Source organism: Antechinus flavipes, chromosome 3 (assembly GCF_016432865.1).
Source record: "Antechinus flavipes isolate AdamAnt ecotype Samford, QLD, Australia chromosome 3, AdamAnt_v2, whole genome shotgun sequence".
Classification (NCBI taxonomy): domain Eukaryota; kingdom Metazoa; phylum Chordata; class Mammalia; order Dasyuromorphia; family Dasyuridae; genus Antechinus; species Antechinus flavipes.
Window position 1 is genome coordinate 622,967,646 of NC_067400.1, and position 18,195 is coordinate 622,985,840.

Below are 18,195 nucleotides of genomic sequence, written 5' to 3' on the forward strand. Positions count from 1 at the left end.
TGAAGACCCACCATGGACTCCACACTCACTTTCCTGCTCTCCATCGGTGAGTCTCCAAGGTTTACGCTGGCGAGGGAGGGACACTGTGCCAAGACGCTTGGCTGACTGAGTCAGAAGGACAGGGAGGAAACCTAACAAGGAGGCAGAATCATTGGGGGCAAAACAGGACCCAGTCTCTGCTACCAGGAATCCCCCTTCATATTCTGATCAAAGCAGAATTAGAATATCAGGGGCTTTGGCAAGGCCTGGGAAGAAGTCAGCGTGGGCTGAAGAGGAGCCATCTATAACCTGGTCTTCTTTTACAGGGCTGTGTCTGCACTGGGAGGTTAGGGCACAGACGGGTGAGTCCTGTCCCCAAAAGCACAAAGTTCTCTTTTCACTCTTTGTCTCAAATCAACCCAGTAATCCACTCCCAGGATAAACAGAAAGAAAAACAGGCGACATTGCAAGGAATGGAAGGGGTGATGAAAGGAGGGACTTCAGGATGTGGAGGAGAAACACTGGCTCCAGAGGCATCCCTAAAAATCAAATTTCTTTCCTCTTCAGAAATCTCTCCAAGACCCACCCTCTGGGCTCTCCCAAGTCCCGTGGTCGCCAAGGGAGCGGATGTGACCCTCAGGTGCCAGGGCCGACTGGGGAGTGACAGGTTCCAGCTCTGGAAGGATGGAGAGCTCAGAGAGGAGAGAAATGACTCGTGGTCACAGGCAGACTTTGTGCTCAAGAAAGTAGATGATGAAAGAGATGCCAGAAGCTACAGGTGCCGCTCTGGAAAGGGGCCCTTGTGGTCAGAGTACAGTGACCCCTTGGCCCTGGTGGTGACAGGTGAGGGGTGCAGGTATCAAACCATCCTTTGGGAAAAGGCCAGTCCTGGAGAGGAGCCTCAGATCCATCTCTAGAGAGTTGATGAGTAAAAGGAAAAAATGTCGGTCTTTATTAACTGTCTCGGCTCACCAACGACCTCCATAGGCTCTGAGACCATCCTCCCCCACTCAGAATTTAAGATTATAAAGTTTAGAAATATTTCCCCTCAATTATTCTGCTGGGAGGAGAGCTCACATGTGATGATTTTTCTTTTAGAGATGGAGAAACTGAGGCTTGGAGAGGAGGTAAGGGGTCTCGAGCAGATCATCAGGATCTTAAGTGTCAGGGACAGGACTAAGACCCATTTCCCTTGGCTGCAAACCCAAGGATCTCCCCTCATCTGCTCATGGTCCCTTGGTGACTCAGCCACATAAGCCAGGCTATTCCTCTCTCAGACGTACACAGCCGCCTTTGGGAGCTGGGGCACCCAGCTTTTACTGAGGAAATTTTACCTAGATTAACTTTTCCTTTCTTCTTTATGCTCATACTGCCAATATCTCACCTGCTCAGGTTTCTTCCAGTGTTCTCTTCTGGCCTCCTGACATTCCCATTAGCCCGGACAGATTCCCATCATGTCCCACCTCTCTGCCTTTGCTCACCCTGTTTTCCCTGCCTGTAATGCCCTTCTTACCTTCACCCATCACTTTCCCATACATGCTTAAAGCCCAGCTCAAACCCTGGCTACCCCAGGATGCTGTCCCAGCTGGCATCAAGTGGCAAAGTCCTGGCCTTTCCCAGCATGCCATCTTTACCGCTCTCATGGGTTCACTGTAGTACAGGGGCCTTCTCACCACCACAAGCTTCTATCATCTGCCTGTGACAGAAGATAGCCTGATGAAGGGAGAAGGAGCCTCAAATTTGGTGGCTGTGAAATAACATTCATACACTTGTTCCTCTAGATGCTGGTGGGGTCATTATGGGAAAATCCTGGCCTTCTGGAACTCAGTTTCCCCCTTCATGACATGAAGCTCATATTCTAATGGGCTGAATGGTCTAATGGGGTTTTTGAGCTAAAAACTCTGTGATTCTTGTAAGTCTCTTCAGGTAGCAAGTGTGACCCCTTCCCTAAATCTTTGGGGCTCCCCCTTCACCAAGAAGGAAATGACTGATAGATGATGAATGAGGGCAGGAAAAGCAGAGCTCAGAGGGAGCCCCCATTCTCCTCTAGCAGCTCCTGGCTCTGCTTTCACTCCAGTATGAACAGTGGGTGATAGGACAAGGACCTCCCACAGTGTGGGGAAATTGAGGCCTGGGAATCTAGAAATTCTCTCTATTCCACAGTTATGGAGTTATTGGGAAGAGAAGAATGAGATTTTCAAGTCTTAAAACCTAAGAGAAAAGTCTGAATTTGTCCGTGATGTTGTATGAGAGTCTTTTCTTGGTCCTGCTGGCCTGGCTGTAGGGCCAAAGTTGGGCCCCTTGAAGGGAATAAGAAGAGGAGCAGGTGTGAAATGGTGACCTGCTCCCCACCCTTGTTCCTTCTCCCCCATTGCTCTGTACATTCACAGCCTTCTAAGGCCCAGAACAGCTTTCTCAGGGTTCCAAGGAGCCCATGTACCGAATATCCCAGGCCTACAGGACTGTATAAATGGGTCTGATGAAGCACCCTTGCCCCATGCTTTCACTGTTTGGCTCTTTTCATGGAATGATTAGATGGGATTGGGGAAATCAGACCATTAACTTTCTTCCTTCCTCCTTTACCAGGAGTCTTCCCCAAACCCAACATTGGAGCCTCACCTGGACCCTTGATATCTCCAGGGGAAACAGTGACCATTTGGTGCCAAATGTTTGCACAGCTCCCCACTCAGAACTACACTTTTGCCCTGCTGGCTGCAAAGAGCCTGGAGCCCTTACTGCTACAGATCCCTGCAGGGCCCAGGATTGAATTTTCACTTCCATCTGTGGGGACCGAGGACACTGGGAGCTACAGGTGTATTTACTACAAGAAGACATCACCACACAGAGCATCCCATCTTAGCCCAGTGGTGGAGCTGACTGTGCTTGGTGACTACTCATGGGAATCCCTAAGTACCCATTCCATGTCCCCACATAGAGGCCCACAAAGTTAGGGGGACAGCATAAGATCCAGGGAATTCTGAAGGGATGGTTGGAATGGGGCTGGAAGGAACCTCTGGGCCATTTCAGCTTAGGCCCCAGGATAATGGGGCTGTTCTCCACTCAGACAGAACCTAAGGGAGTGAGACCAGAAACAAGATTTCTGCTGGCCCTCTCAGGGGGTTAGCAGAGGGGTTTAGAAATGACATCTGACATTGACTTCAGGTACTCCTTTCTTCTCAGGACAACTACCCAGACCCACCCTATGGGCCGAGCCAAGCTTTGTGATGGCCCCAGGGACAGACATCACTCTCTGGTGCTCAAGGCCCAGGATGGCTTCTCCTAAAGAGGTGACTTTCACTCTGTGGAAGATTGGAACTCAGCAGCCCTTACAGAACCAGAATTCAGCAGATCTCTGGACTGATTTCTCCCTCCCTTCTGTCAGACCTGAGGATGCTGGGAGCTACAGATGTACTTACAAGGACAGGACAGCGTCGGGTGCACAATCAGAGTTCAGTGAGACTCTGGAGCTGGTGGTGACAGGTGAGGGGTGTGGGGACCCCAGAATAATTCTGAGTGTGACCCCTCTGCCCTCTGCCAAGACAGGGGTCTCACAGAGCCAAAGGCAGGTGGTCTACACAGCCTGATCTGTTCTGAGGCCAGTCCTGAGTCAGGGATCTTGTAAGAAATGAGATATTTCTGTGTTGATCTGGAATCTTAGGAAAAATTGATGGTGAGCTCTGAGGTAGGAGGTAGAAGAGGTACAAAGACCCAGAGCTGAAAGGGGCCAAACCCTCCCATTACCAATGATCACATGAGCCCCTGACAGGGGAAAGGACTTGTCCAGGGTCAATTAAAAGTATGGGACAGAGCCCAGAGATAAGCCTTCTCGTTCCTGGTCCCTGATCTGAGTTCTGAATTTAGGCTCAGCTCTTAGCCCATCTGTGATGGCCCCAATGAGAAGGAGGAGACCATGCTCTCCCTGCCTGTCAGTCATCACAGGCATGAGATCAGAGACTAGGTGAGGTCCCTGCAGTGTGACAGTTGCTTAGATTGCTAGCTGGCTGTGAATAGAATGATAGCAGACATCTTTTATTCATACCTGCCCCTTTACAAAGGAGATAATTGAGTCTCAGATGGACCTGATGAATGAGCCATGGGCACACAGGAACTGAGAGGCAGAACAGGGACTTGACCCAAGCGTCCTGACACCTCCCCCCCAATTCTTCTCCTCTCAGGATCTCTTCCCAAGCCTTCTCTCTCAGCCCTGCCAGGCCTGGTGGTGGAGCCTGGAAAGCATGTGACTCTTCAGTGCAGGAAGCCCCCTCAGTCAGCACTCTGGAGAGCAACATTCACTCTGATGAAGGTGGGCAGGCCTCAGCTCCTACAGAACCAGAGCACATCTGGCAGCTCTGCTTACTTCCCCCTCTTCTCTTTGAGGGCCAAGGATTCTGGCAACTACACCTGTGTCTACTCTGAAAGAATGGCTCCTTACCGGGTGTCAGAGCCCAGTGATGCCCTAGAGATCTGGGTGACAGGTAAAAATGGCTTGAAGTTCTCAGTATAAAAAAGTAGAGGTATGGAAGTTAAGATTGAAAGGTAGCACAGAAAATGTGGGCTCCTTTTAACAGCATAAAGAAGAGGTAGGGATAAAGATTGGTTATCCTTTAGGAAGAGGAAAACATAGTTGGAAGGATGGATCAGCTCAGGAAATGCACCAAGCTCAAGGGACAAAAATAGAAGGAGAAACAACTTTCCTTTTCCTGGACAGCACCAAAGACCCTCTGAAGTTTAGTATCTACCCCTGTTAAGGGAAACAGACTAAGGGCAATGAATGGGCAGAATCAATGGAATGGTTGGTCCAGGAATTCTTCAGAAACTTCTATGATCTTGTCCGCCTTATACCCACCCTCAGCACAACTATGGATGGGATCTTGAGCATCTCGGGTCTTTGTTTGTGTTTCCAGATGCACTCCCCAAGCCTTCCCTCTCAGCCTGGACTGTTCTAGAGGTAGCCTCGGGGAGCAATGTGATCCTCCTTTGCTGGGGATCCTCATGGATACCTAGATTTGCTCTGTACAAGGAGGGAGTTGAAGGAATCCTGCACAGCGTGGAAGCCCATGAAGACTGGGGCAGGTTCTTCTTGACTCATGTGACCCCCAAGGACTCTGGCAATTACAGCTGCAGCTATCAGCTGGGCACCAATGAAAGTCTCTGGAAGCAGTCTAGTGATGCCCTGGAGCTTCTAGTAAGAGGTGAGAAGAACTAAACAGGAAGGTACTGGTAACTGCCCCATTCCTCGCCCCCTACAAGGAACTGAAAGCATGGCCTTACTTCTGGTCGGAAACATAATGTAAGACTATAGCGACTTTCACCCAGTCCTCACTTCCTGGCTAACGGGGACCCAATGTGTGAGCTGGGACATGAAGCATTCCTCCTTATGTCATATTTGACAAATACATCTTTATTTGGGTTTCTGTCTATCTCATTCTTATTCCAAGAGATAAACCCTCCCTCAGCCTGATTTGTACCCAACTGTTTGATGGTTCTGATGATGGGAAGCTGTAGAAGGGAGTAAGAGAAGAAAATGTAGTGGCAATTATTGAGGAAATGTGGGCATTGCTTAGCACAGTTATTCATGATGACTCTTCTCTCTCTCCTCACCTATGTTCAGAGCCAAGTAACAACCTCATCATCATCTTCAGCTGTGTTTTCTTTCTGTTCCTCCTCTGCCTTCTCTTGCTTGCGCTCCACTACCATGGGTCCATTCCTCTGGGTAAGTTTGGAGAAAAGAGGATGAAATGGAGATGGGTAAGAACTAAAACTTTTTCCTCCAAAGTCTTCCCTGACTTTGCTTTTCTTTCCTTCCCATATGTATCTCACCAGGATCTTTGCAGGAATCCATTTCTAGAAGGTAAGGAAAATCAGTTCCTCCTCCCATTGTGCCCTTTTTCCTTTTCCCATGTAACTCAGACTCTCTGAAGCAGACAGAGATTCTGGTGAGGGAAAAATGCTAGCAGAAAATCCGAGAGCAAGCTCTAGCCTTTTATCCCATATCCTCCCTTCCTTCCTACTGTAGCTGTTTTTGTTGCTCTTGTCTTCCTTGGAATACCTGCAAGACCCATCATGCTGAGGCACCCAGAGAGGAAAGGCCATGTAAGTTATCTGTTCAGGGAGATGACAGAATCCTGGCCCGGGGGGGAGAGGAATAATAGAAGGGAATCCTGGTCCTGGGAGCTCAGGAATGATGGAATCTATTCTTCACTTCAGATGAAGAAGAGACCAGCGAAACAAGGGGACCATTGGTGAGTTAACTCCATTCTGTCTTCTACTCCCAGGAATGCCATTCAATGACTCTAAAATGAGGATATCTTAAATTATTGTAAATATTTCTATAACATTTCAATGACAGTATTTCAATGCCCTTTATTTCCTTCATAATTCTATGAGGTATATTTCATGTATCTAAAAATATGAGAATGAGAAGGCGTCTATTGCTTTCAGCAGATGAGTCTTCAAAGATTTCATGACACAGAAATAGATTAAGAATATCTGCTCCTAATTCATCACTGTTCTCTCCCTCTTCTATTTCTCCTTCAGGTTCCCGTGGCCGACGATCCACAGGGAGTGACGTATACTCAGCTGAACATAAGAGCATTGAATAAGAGGAAAACTGAACCTAAGAAGACACCAACAGAAGCCACAATCTATTCCAAAATAAACTGAAGGTTTAAGCACTTTTCAAGAAGGAATTCTCTCCCTTCTTCTCTTCTATTTGTTCTCCTCTCCCTCACCCTTCTTTTATCTGTTCCTTAATGCATCTTTCCCAGAAATGAACAATTCAAGAATCATGATGACAAAAATCAAAGCACATACAGCTGTTTCTACATTAAGTGATTGTAGGACTTAGATTAAGTTATTTTGTTTGGCTGTTTGTTTTGTTTTTCCTGGGGTAATTGGAGTTAAGTGAGTTGCCCAGGGTCACACAGCTAGGAGGTGTTAAGTGTCTGAGGTCAAATTTGAACTCAGGTACTCCTGACTTCCGATCTGGTGCTCTATCCACTGTGCCATCTTGCTGCCCAGGAATAAAACATTTTGAAAAGCAATGGAGATTGGATTAAAACCAAGGATCACCAAACCCACAAAACTGATTATAATCCCTGAGTGGTGCATGAATATTCTGTGAAATAGAGGATTTCCAAATATTCTTGAGAAAAAGAAAAGAGCTGATTAGAAAGTTTGGCTTTCAGATACATTATAAGAAATGTAAAAAAAAGTCACCAGGAAAAACAAATCAAGAGGGACTTCGCAAGGTTAAACTGTTTATGTTCCTATATGGGAAGATGATACTTATAACTCATAAGAACTTTCACAAATTTGGGCAGTTTTGCATATATATATACTGAAAGTATTAGTTGAATGTGAAAAGATGATATTAAAGAAAACAAAATTAAGGGCTGAGCAAGGAATATGCTAGAGAAAGAAAAACAGTAGAATGAAGGAAATTATCTTAAGTAAAAGTGACAAGAAAAAGTTTTTATTGTGGAGGAGAAAAGTGGGAAAGTAAGAAGGAGTGACTGAACTTTATTCTCAGTAGAACTGATTCATAGAGGGAATAACATACACATTCAATTGGATATGGAAATCCACTATATCCACAGGAAATGGGAGAAGGGAATAAGAGAAGAAAGGGAAGTGATGGAAAGGAAGGCAGACTGGGAAAGAGTCAGTCAGATAGAAAACAATTTTATGGAGGCATAGGGGAAAAGGAGAGAAAGAATGGAATAAACAGGAGATATAGATTAGAGAAAAATACTGTTTGCAAATATAATTGTAAAAAATTTTCAAAGCAATTTTCTCTGATAAAGGTTTCATAACTCAAACATATAGAGAACTGCATCAAATTTATAAAAATAAGAGCAATTCCTCAATTGCTAACTAATCAAAAATATGAATAGATAAAATGACATCATCAAAGCTACCTAAGCATATGAAAAATTGTTCTACCTGGCTATTGAATGGAGAAATGAAAATTAAAACAATTCTGAGGAACTTCCTCTTATCTATTATATTGACTGATAGGACAGAAAAGGAAAAAAACAAGTGGTAGAGGGCATGTGGGGAAAATGAGATATTGATGCCTTGTTGGCAGAGCTGTGAATTGATTCAACCATTATATCGAGTGATTTGGAACTTCTTCCAAAGGGCTACAAAACCATGAATACCCTTTGAGCTGGCAATTACACTTCCAGGTCTGTATCTAAAAGAGAAAACAAAAACAAAAACAAAAGAACTTTTTATATCAGATCTTTTCTGGGAGCAAAAAACTAGAAATTGAGGGGATAGCCATTAACTATGGAATGGCTGAATAAATTCAAGTATATGATTTTGATGGAATACTATTGTACTATTAGAAAATGATAAGTAGGATGCTGCCAGAAAAACCTGGAAAGACTTCTATGAACTGATGCAACATGAAATGTACTGTGTACAAAGTAACAGCAATAAGATGAACAAAAGTGAAGGACAACTATTCTCAACAATAGAGTGATACAAGACAATTCTGAAGGATTTATTTTAAAAAAAAAAACTTGCTATCCATCCGCAGAAAAGATGTGCTCTTGGAATAGAAAATAAAGATTTTTTTTTCTTACTTTATTTTCTGTGGGACATTTTTGGTCTGTTTTCTTTTAGAACATGAGTATTATGGAAATGATTTGCATGTGTATTATACTGAATTGCTTGGCTTTTCAGTGTGAGGGGAGTTGTGGTCAAAGGAAAGGAAACAATTTGTAATACAATGTTTTAAAACAGTGTTTAAAATGTTTCTGTGTGTAACTGTGAGGAAATAAAATACAATATAAGAGAAATGGAGAAAAAATATTCATCCTATTTTGTCCCTTAAAAGAATGAGCTTTAAATTTCATTAATCATTTCTAGGGATTGTTTTTGTTTCCACTTTATGTGTTCCACTTCTGTCTTTTATGTCTTTTCTTTTATGGCTTTTAATATATGTTGATTTTATATTTTTAATCTTTAATGAATATTCATTTAATTAATCCTTTTCTTTCCTGTTCTGTTAAGGTAACTTTAAAGACACATGCCTTTTCTCATGCAGACTGCTTTAGCTGTATCTCAGTACATTTTGGTAGGGCTTCTCATCATCCTCTTTTATAAAATTATTACTTCTCTGATTTGTTCCTTGAATCCTCATATTCAGGATTTCATTATTAAGGCATTATGTCAATCTGGGTCTTTTTCTCACCCTGAACCAATTTATTATTTTTACTGTTATGGTCTATAAAGAATACATTTTACTGCTCCTGAATTTTTGCAAGAATTTTCCATATGTGTAGGGATTTATACAAAGTAATTTTTGCATGATGTGCACATACATTTGAAATTTCCTTTTGAAGTCACCATAAGTATTTTAGCTGTAGCTTCTCCAGCAATGTCTTTGGGTCTATATTTTCTCTTTTGTTTCATTTTTGTTTCCATGTATCCAAAACAGACAGAGCAAGAGACAATGAAATTGCCTGACGTTACTTTGTTACTGATGAGTGATTCTTATCATTAGATTGATAGATTTAGGAATTTCGGATCTAAGACATTTAGGATAATATATTAATATTGATATGGATTTGTTGCCTATGAACTTCTTTCAGTTTAATGTAGATTATTTAATAATTTTTGTTACAGACATTTCTTATGGATATTTCTTATGGCAAGACTGGAGCTCCTAATTTTTTTTTAAATTCACTAAAACATTCGTGTTTTTTAAATGTTCTTCTTCTAAGAAATAAATTATATGTGGGTGACTGATTTACTTATCCACACTCTCATTCTTTTTCCCCAAATGAAATTTTAACCTTTTGAAAAGTAAATACAAAATTATGAAACTTCCATTTCATTACCTTAATTTTTTTTAATGCATTCCATTTTTTACTAGTTCCCTTTGCTTTATCTTCCACATCTCTCCCAGTACAATGAACAGATGGTTATATCTTGTCCTGATTTTAGAGTTTTACTTTTTACTTTTCTTCTTCCTTACTTTTATCTAATTATTAATTCCCCCCCCCCTATTTTTCTCTATGACAAGTAATTAGAGTGTGATCCATTCTTTTGCTAGCTTACAACTTCTTTTTTTCTTCATTACATCAAATCTTATTTTTTGGACATCTTTCTAAAATATGACAAACTTTTCTCATCTTCTTTATCATTAATAATATTTCTGACAATGTTCTGGGAAAACCACCTCTTTGATCCTTGCGGATTCATATACTTCTAGAGCTTGAAATAATAACTTTTTATGTGAATTTTAAGAGTTTATAAAATGCTATGTAATTAAAGTATCACAGCAAATTTGTACAATGTGTGTTAGGATCTGTTTTGCAGAAGAGAAAACTGAGGCATAGAATGATTGCATGGCTTGTCCATGTCACATAAGTAAATGTCAGAGGTGAGATACAAAGAGGTCTTCCTGATTACAATTCTACTTCATCTACCCCACTTAGTGGCCATAAGTAATATGCTTGGAAACACTCACCATGACTCACATTTTCATATTTTTCTATTGCTATTCATAGCAGTACAATCATTCATGATTGCTCAGAAGAACTTATGAATAATCCTATCCATATGCAGAGAAGGAACTGATGATGTCTGAATACAGATTGAAGCACCTCTCTTTCTCTCACTATCTCCCTCTCTTTAAAAAATTTAATGTTTTAGAGCCTTTTTATTTTGACTAGGGTGGTAGATTTATGTTTTCTCCCAAAATTTGATTTTTATAGAAATGTTTTGCATAACTTCACATGTGGTTTCTTAATTGTAGGTGGGGATAAGGGAGAGAACCTAGAACTCAAAAATAATTGTAAAACAAATTTTAAAAACATTGTCTTTTGAACATAATTGGAGAAATATTAGATAAATAAATACAGAAAGTATAATAATATTTCTGTCTCTTACTCTTGGGCATAGGACTCCATAATACCAGATTTGGACATTTTTATTCACTTTCTACCAGTGTTCTGGAATTAGTGTGATCATGATGATAGGTCAATTTGATCATTACTACCCATGACTCTCAACATGCATTGAGGAAGGGGAGCATCAGTTCTCTTCAAGGATCCAGGAAGTAAAAATTCTAGAATACATAAAGGGAACTATATAAGAATCTCTCAAATGGGAATATATGTGTGTGTGTGTGTATATATATATATGTATACGTACACACACACACACACATACACACATATCTCTGTCTGGTAACTGGCATGGATATGTGTTCTCCAATCTTAAACCTATTTTACATTGAAACCTGTATATACATATGAAAGGGTTTTCCAAAGATACATGGGGTGTGGTGATATTTTATACCAAATATTAATATTCTTTCACTTGAACAAATACATTTTTCACAAAGTTAATTTACCTTTACCAGATTGCTTGATATCAACTGATAGTATGGAGACATACTGATGAGGACTCATGAATAGTGGTAGTAGAATCATTTTTCTCCAAGTTACACTGCATTAATTATGTGCCCCAAATTCTCTGGTCATATTTACAGATTTCAAATGATCCTTTCTATGATTTTTCACTTTTAAAAACATCTCCTCCTCTGAGATTCATAATATCCAAGTAATTTCTCAAGCAAAACTGGTTATCCTTCTTTACTAATTAGCAAAATGTTAACCTTCCTCAATAAGTTTAATCCTGACTGCCTTCTTCCATTTCTCAATTATTCCAATCAAAAAAAAAATGTTAAGGTAAAAAATGAGAAGAGGACTGCTTGCCATCTAGGGGAGGGGGTGGAAGGAGGGAGGGGAAAAATCGGAACAGAAGTGAGTGCAAGGGATAATGTAAAAAAATTACCCTGGCATGGGTTCTGTCAATAAAAAGTTATTATAAAATTAAAAAATGAGAAGGTACTCATAGTCCACTCCTCTGCAAAGGGGAACTTCATGAGTTTGATATATTGCATATATTTTAAAGCTTCTATTAAAAGTATTGACTGGGTTTGATACTCTTCCTCTTCATTTTTTGCTTTTTTCCTTTAAAGCATCATTGCCTTTATAGAAGATGTTTTTTGAAGGAGAACTACTACAGGTACACTGGAAGAAATTAAGAGAATACAAAACTTCAAAAAGATTAATAAAAATCTATTTTAAAAATAAAGATCCCAGTGATTTCTCCCAGTATTTTGTTGACTAGGACTAAATAAATCACATTTCTTTTATCATCCTCAAAGGGAATGGTCTTTCATTTTCTAATAGTGAACATTTCATTAAAATTTACTGGACAAGATTGTCCTCATCTATAACATGAGGAAATTGGAATAGATCTCTAGTGTGCTCCCTTTTGACAGGAAATCTCTGTTGAGTGATCAAATGATCTAAACAGATCAATCTGTTCAAGAGTTTCCCATATTTTTCCACATTCTTCCTATAGGATCACACTCCCCACCAAGCAAGATACTTTGGATATGGCCTGATGTAGACAGAAACAGCAGCATGATCACAGCTTAAGTCTGCAACACATCTTCTTCAAATGAAGGTCACAATCTCAGCAATGTCTGGTACTATTGTTTCACCACATTGTTTTTGCCTCAAGCTTCCCATTCACTAAAACCACCAGGGGGTTAGATGAGAAATTGACTCTGATATTTTCACTGTATTGTGATATGTGTATATGCATGCACATAGATCTGTATCCATATAGGGATATATATCTTTGGGCCATCTGTCATATCTGTAATGCCCTCGTTCTCCCAAACTTTACTTCAAAAGGATCTTCCATTCATTGAAGAATCTGCTTATATACTATCATGAAGATAAAATCCTTCCCAATACTGAATGTACTAGTAACTTATTTCTTAAATTTCACATCTATCCACAGATATAGATTTACTTTATATTGACCCCACATGTATTTATTCTGCATAAACATATCCCATCTACATGTGTCTAACCTGGGAGAGTGAAACTCTTGAAAAGTCTTTTTTTCTAAAAAAGATAATGACAAATCTTGGAGGGGATGTGGGAAAATTGGGACAATAATACATTGTTGGTGGAATTGTGAATGTATTCAACCATTCTAGAGAGCACTTTGGAACGATACCCCAAAAGTTATCAAACTGTGCATACCGTTTGACCCAACAGTGTTACTATTGGGCTTATATCCCAAAGAGATCTTAAAGGAGGGAAAGGGACCCAAATGTGCAAAAATATTTGTGGCACCCCTTTTCATAGTGGCAAGGCACTGGAAACTGAATGGATGCCCATCAGTTGGAGAGTGGCTGAATAAATTATGGTATATGAATGCTATAGAATATTATTTTTCTGTAAGAAACAACCACCAGGATGATTTCAGAGAGGTCTAGAGAGGCTCACATGAACTGATGCTGAGTGAAGTGAGCAGAACCAGGAGATGATTGTACACAACAATAACAAGATTATATGATGATCAATTTTGATGGACGTGGCTTTCTTCAACAGTGAGATGATTCAAAACAGTTCCACTTGTGCAGTGATGAAGCGAGCCATCTACACCCAGAGAGAGAACCATGGGAACAGAGTGTGGAACACAAAACAGCATTCTCACTCTCTGTTGTTTTTCACTTGTATTTTGTTTTCTTTCTCACTTTCTTTTTCTTCCTTCTTGATCTGATTTTTCTTGTGCAACAAGAAAACTGTATGTATATATATGTTGGATCTAACATGTATTTCAATGTATTTAATATGTATTGGACTACCTGCCAGCTATAGGAGGGAATGGGGGGAAGGAGGGGAAAATTTGAAACAAAAGGTTTTGCAAGGGTCAATGTTGGAAAAATTACCCATGCATATGCTTTGTAAATAAAAAGGTTTAATTTTAAAAAAAAAATGAACCTTAAATCAATCTTACTTTGTACCAAAGTTAAGGCCTAATAATTTGCTACTACTCAGGGCCTCCATTTATAAGGTTATCCAGGAAAAAGTTATCTTTCTAATAATCAGACTGTCTCCTATTATTTCCATCTGTTTCACATTTAGTCCCTCCTGTGACCAACTCACTTTCCCCAATTTTCCTTTCTGCCCTCTGGAATCCCACTTCTATTATAACAAGCTTCCATTCAAGGCAACTCTACCTTCCACCCTAAAATCATTTTGCATAGATATCTTGTACTGATTGGTATACTTCAATATACTTTTGTACTTATTTCTAAGCAGAAAAGTATTGAATCATGATGTAAAGGAAGCCCAGAACAACCATATATTATTCTGAAGGACTCTTAATGCCTCATTGTCAAGAGAAAACTTTCAGAAAGTACAAGGCCTGGTGAAAATGTCAAAACAGCAGCCAACTCCTGCTTACTATGGCTGGCCATTCCAGGACTAAAAGCTGCTGCCATTGTTACATTGTGGTGTTGCAAGGGAGGTTGTAACTAAGGCCCTTAAATACATAGAAGTGAGATACAACAAACTACAACAGTATTTGATGACAGATTCATAACTTCATGAAGTCAGAATATCAAGTCAAATTTTTTCTTGGACATTTATTAGCTCTGTGAATCCAAGCAACAAATGAACTCTGGGGATAAGAGAGAAACCATTTTTCATATGGTGAGGATTAAATGAGAAAAATGTTTGTACAATCTATACAAAATGGAAAGTGATAAAGAAATGATAGCCAGTGTTGTTGTCACTGCTATTGTTGTTGTTTACGATATTCACCCCAAGAGAACAGAAGATGATTCTGTGGTGGGGGGGGGGTTTTGCAGAAATGCTTGTTCTGAAATGTATTTTTGTCCTCACCATTAAAGTATAAGCTCCATAAGGAATGCCCTCTTTTTTCTCTGTGCATTCCCAGCAAGTAGCAAAGGGCAGGTCACAAAGCAGAGACTGATAACTGGTCATTAGGTCTGAGCTGGGCTTGTCCAGGTGGGATGCTGCCTGTCTCCTAGAACTCTGATTCTAGGCATTGAATGATGATGTGCTACTCAGGCCAGAAGAGTCAGTGGTGTCCTGACTGACTCCTGAGATGTCCTGGTCAAGGCTCTATTGTCAGGGTAGGTACAATGGCTGACCATAGAGGAATCAGAGCATCCAATACCAAGGCTGGCCAAGCCTTGGCTGAGAAGTGTGCCCACTGTGGCATCCTATAGGAGATGAGCCATTTATATACCTGGAGATAAAGGGCAACAGATTCCTCCATTACTTGACTGATTCATGATTTTAACTGACTGGAAATCAGGAAAGGCTGGGGTCAAAACTTAATTAGATCACAAGCTGTGTGAGCTGAGGCCATAATCGTAATTCTGCCTAAGTTTTATCATCTGTAAAATGAAGACAATGGAGAGTCTATTTTCCAGGCTGTTGTGAAGATCAGATGAGAACATAGGTGAAAAATATCTGCCAAGATGAAAGAACTATAGAAATGATATCCACCGTTATTGTTTTGTTGTTGTGTTTGTGATGTGGATAATGATGTTCACACCAAGACAGCAGGAAATGACACTGAGACAGAAGTCATACCATGCATGGGACATGTGCTCATCCTCCATCTGAGTCAAGGGTCTGAGGTCAGGTTCTGGGGCTGTGGTGTTAAGACTTTGTGCCCAATCTTGGTAATTTCAGGGAGAGGCTATATAAGGGGGATGTTGGTCCTTTTGTGGAACATCGAGGCATTTGTGGAAACCCCAGACCCCTTTCAGTTGTCTTTAACACTAAATATCCATCAGTTTCCCCAGGCTTTGCCAGGCTCCATTTACCATGAGTCACACTGATCCGCTCAGAACTCAGCCTCGAAGGACCCTGGTCCTTTCATCAGTATAAGAGCGGAAACTGTGGGGCCTGGGTTAAGGGGCGTGAGGCAGCTGGGCTGGCCACCACATCCTGGGCCAGCCTCCATTTGGCCTGACTTTTCCGCTCTGCACAGTTGAGGCTACACGGCCCAGAACAGAGCTAACGACCCACCATGGACTCCACAGTAACTTTCCTGATCTCCATTGGTGAGTCTCCAGGGTTAAATCAGGGTAAGGAAGGACACTGTGACAGGATTCTACCCTGGCTGACCTGGTCCATGGGGAAGAAACTTAAGGAGGACACAGAAGCACTGGGGGTGAAGGAGGACCCCAATGTCTGCTCAAATGGCTCTTCCTCCATATTCTGACCTGAGTTTCTCTTATAGGACTGTGCCTGCCCTGGGACACTACGGCAGAGATGGGTGAGTGCTGTCCCCCAACTGTCCCATTGCTCTTTTTGTACTCCTGGTCCCGAAACAAGTCAGAAAACCACTCCCAGGATAGGAACTTCGGAGTCCAGAAGTGAAAGATTCACAGGGCAAGAGAAATCCTGAAAAATCTTGAATCTTTTTCCTTCTCAGATGCCCTTTTGAGGCCAGCCCTTTGGGCTGACCCAAGTCCTGTGGTCCCCAAGGGAGCAGATGTGACCCTCAGGTGCCAGGGCCAACTGGGGAGTGACAGATTCCAACTCTGGAAGGATGGAGAGCTCAGAGAGGAGAGAAATGACTTGTGGTCACAGGCAGACTTTGTGCTCAGGAAAGTGAATTACTTCAATGATGCAAAAAGCTACAGGTGCCGCTCTGGTCAGGGATCCTTGTGGTCAGAGCTCAGTGACCCCCTGATCCTTGTGGTGACAGGTAAGGAGTGCCTGGGGGCAAGGAACAAATCCTGGGACAGGAAGCCCAGATTCCTCTCTAGAAAGTCAACTTATAAATGGGGCAAACCCTCAGGGTGTACTATCTTCCTCTTCTTTCTCCTTTACTAAAGCTTCTCACAACTCATAGTGCTCGGGGAACCGTCGCCCTTAAACTCACATTTTGAGTTTTGAAATCTTCCTCAATAACCCTATGAGGAGGAGTACACATGTACCATGATTTCTCTTTTAGAGATGGGGAAACTGAGCCGTTGAGAGGAGGTAAGGTGACTTAAGCAGGTGAGAAGGTTCTTTAGTGTCAGGAAATTAGAAGCCAGGTCTCCCAGCTCCAGTTCCAGGGATCTTCCCCGACTTGCTCAGAAAACCTTGGTGATGCAGTCATGAGAGCCAGACTGCTCCTTCCTTAGATGATCCCCAGCAGCCTTTGGGAGAAGAGGGACACAGCTTTCCCTGAGCAAATGGAATCTAGATGAACTTATTCTTTCTTCTCTAAGGTCCAACCAACCCAGCAACACCCTACGTGTTCACTTTTATCTCCCACCGCTCCCTTCTGTCCTCACTATGTTCCCATTACCCTGATTAGATATTTCCCCTGCCTCTGATGCCTTTCTCACCTTCACATTCATTTTCCTGCACATGGTTAAAGTCCAGCTCGGTCCCTGTTTTGCTGCTGTCCCTGATGGCAACAAATGGCACTGTCCTGCTCCTCAAGCCTCCCAGCATGCCATCTTCATCTCTTTTGTGCCCACTCTAAGTTTGGGACCCTTCTTAGCATCTCAGGGTGCCATCTATCTGGCCAGTGTTAGAAGGGAGTCTGCTGAAGAGGGAAGGAGCCTAAGAGTGGGAGCCTGGGAGGGGACTCATAAACCTGCACCCCCAGCTTCTGGCTGAGTAACAGTGGGCTAGTCCCTGAAGATCTCAGCTCTCCCTTCCATGGAAGAAGGGGAAGGATTATATAATGTGGTCATTTGAACTCAAAACCATGTGACCTCTGGGAATACAAGGCCTCTGATGGGAGCAGGGATGGTGCTTTTTCTAAACCTTGGGCTCCCCCAATCACTGAGCAGGACATGGCTGGCAAGTGATAAGTGAGGGCAGAAGCCTTACAGATCAGTCCAGAGGGATCCCCTGTCCTCCTGTACCAGGATCTTCCCCACCACTGGCCACACAAAGCTCTGCCAGATCCTCTCTAGCCTCACTGAGGGCTGGGCAAGGTTAAGCATGACAAAGACCTGTCTGTGCAACAGTGATGGACGATGTTAGAGTCCGTCTTGAGAAGCTGAATTTCTCTCTAAGCACATCCCAGCCCACTGGGTCATGGGGTTATTAGGAAGTAAGAGCTTTCCAAACCACATAGCTGAGGAAAAGGTCTGAATTTGCAAGTGATGTATAGCTGTAGTGTGTATCCCTGGGTGTCATCAAGGGGAGGGAGAAGTCAATCCAGAGATCTGCTGAGGGCTGCTGCTGCAAGGGCTCCTGGGTCCACAGAATAAAAATCACGTCCTTAAGAGAGGATAGCCTTCTTTGGTGGAGCAAGCTCAGGCTCTTGGCCCAGTGCTCAGTGCCTTGAAGGAGGTGAAAAGGGGGCAGCTGGGGCAGGGTGACTCCTCTGTCCAGG

The 18,195-nt window shown here is 42.0% G+C and overlaps 1 protein-coding gene across 1 annotated transcript in view; it reads left to right on the top strand.

Annotated features, from left to right (window-relative positions):
• Window positions 1–18,195, top strand: part of LOC127557611 (immunoglobulin superfamily member 1-like) — a 91,595-nt gene that overhangs the window by 15,778 nt on the left and 57,622 nt on the right. The window contains exon 9 of the mRNA XM_051990920.1: window positions 5,996–6,072. Within this exon, the coding sequence (XP_051846880.1) occupies window positions 5,996–6,072 (77 nt within the window). The remainder of the gene's footprint in view (window positions 1–5,995; window positions 6,073–18,195) is intronic.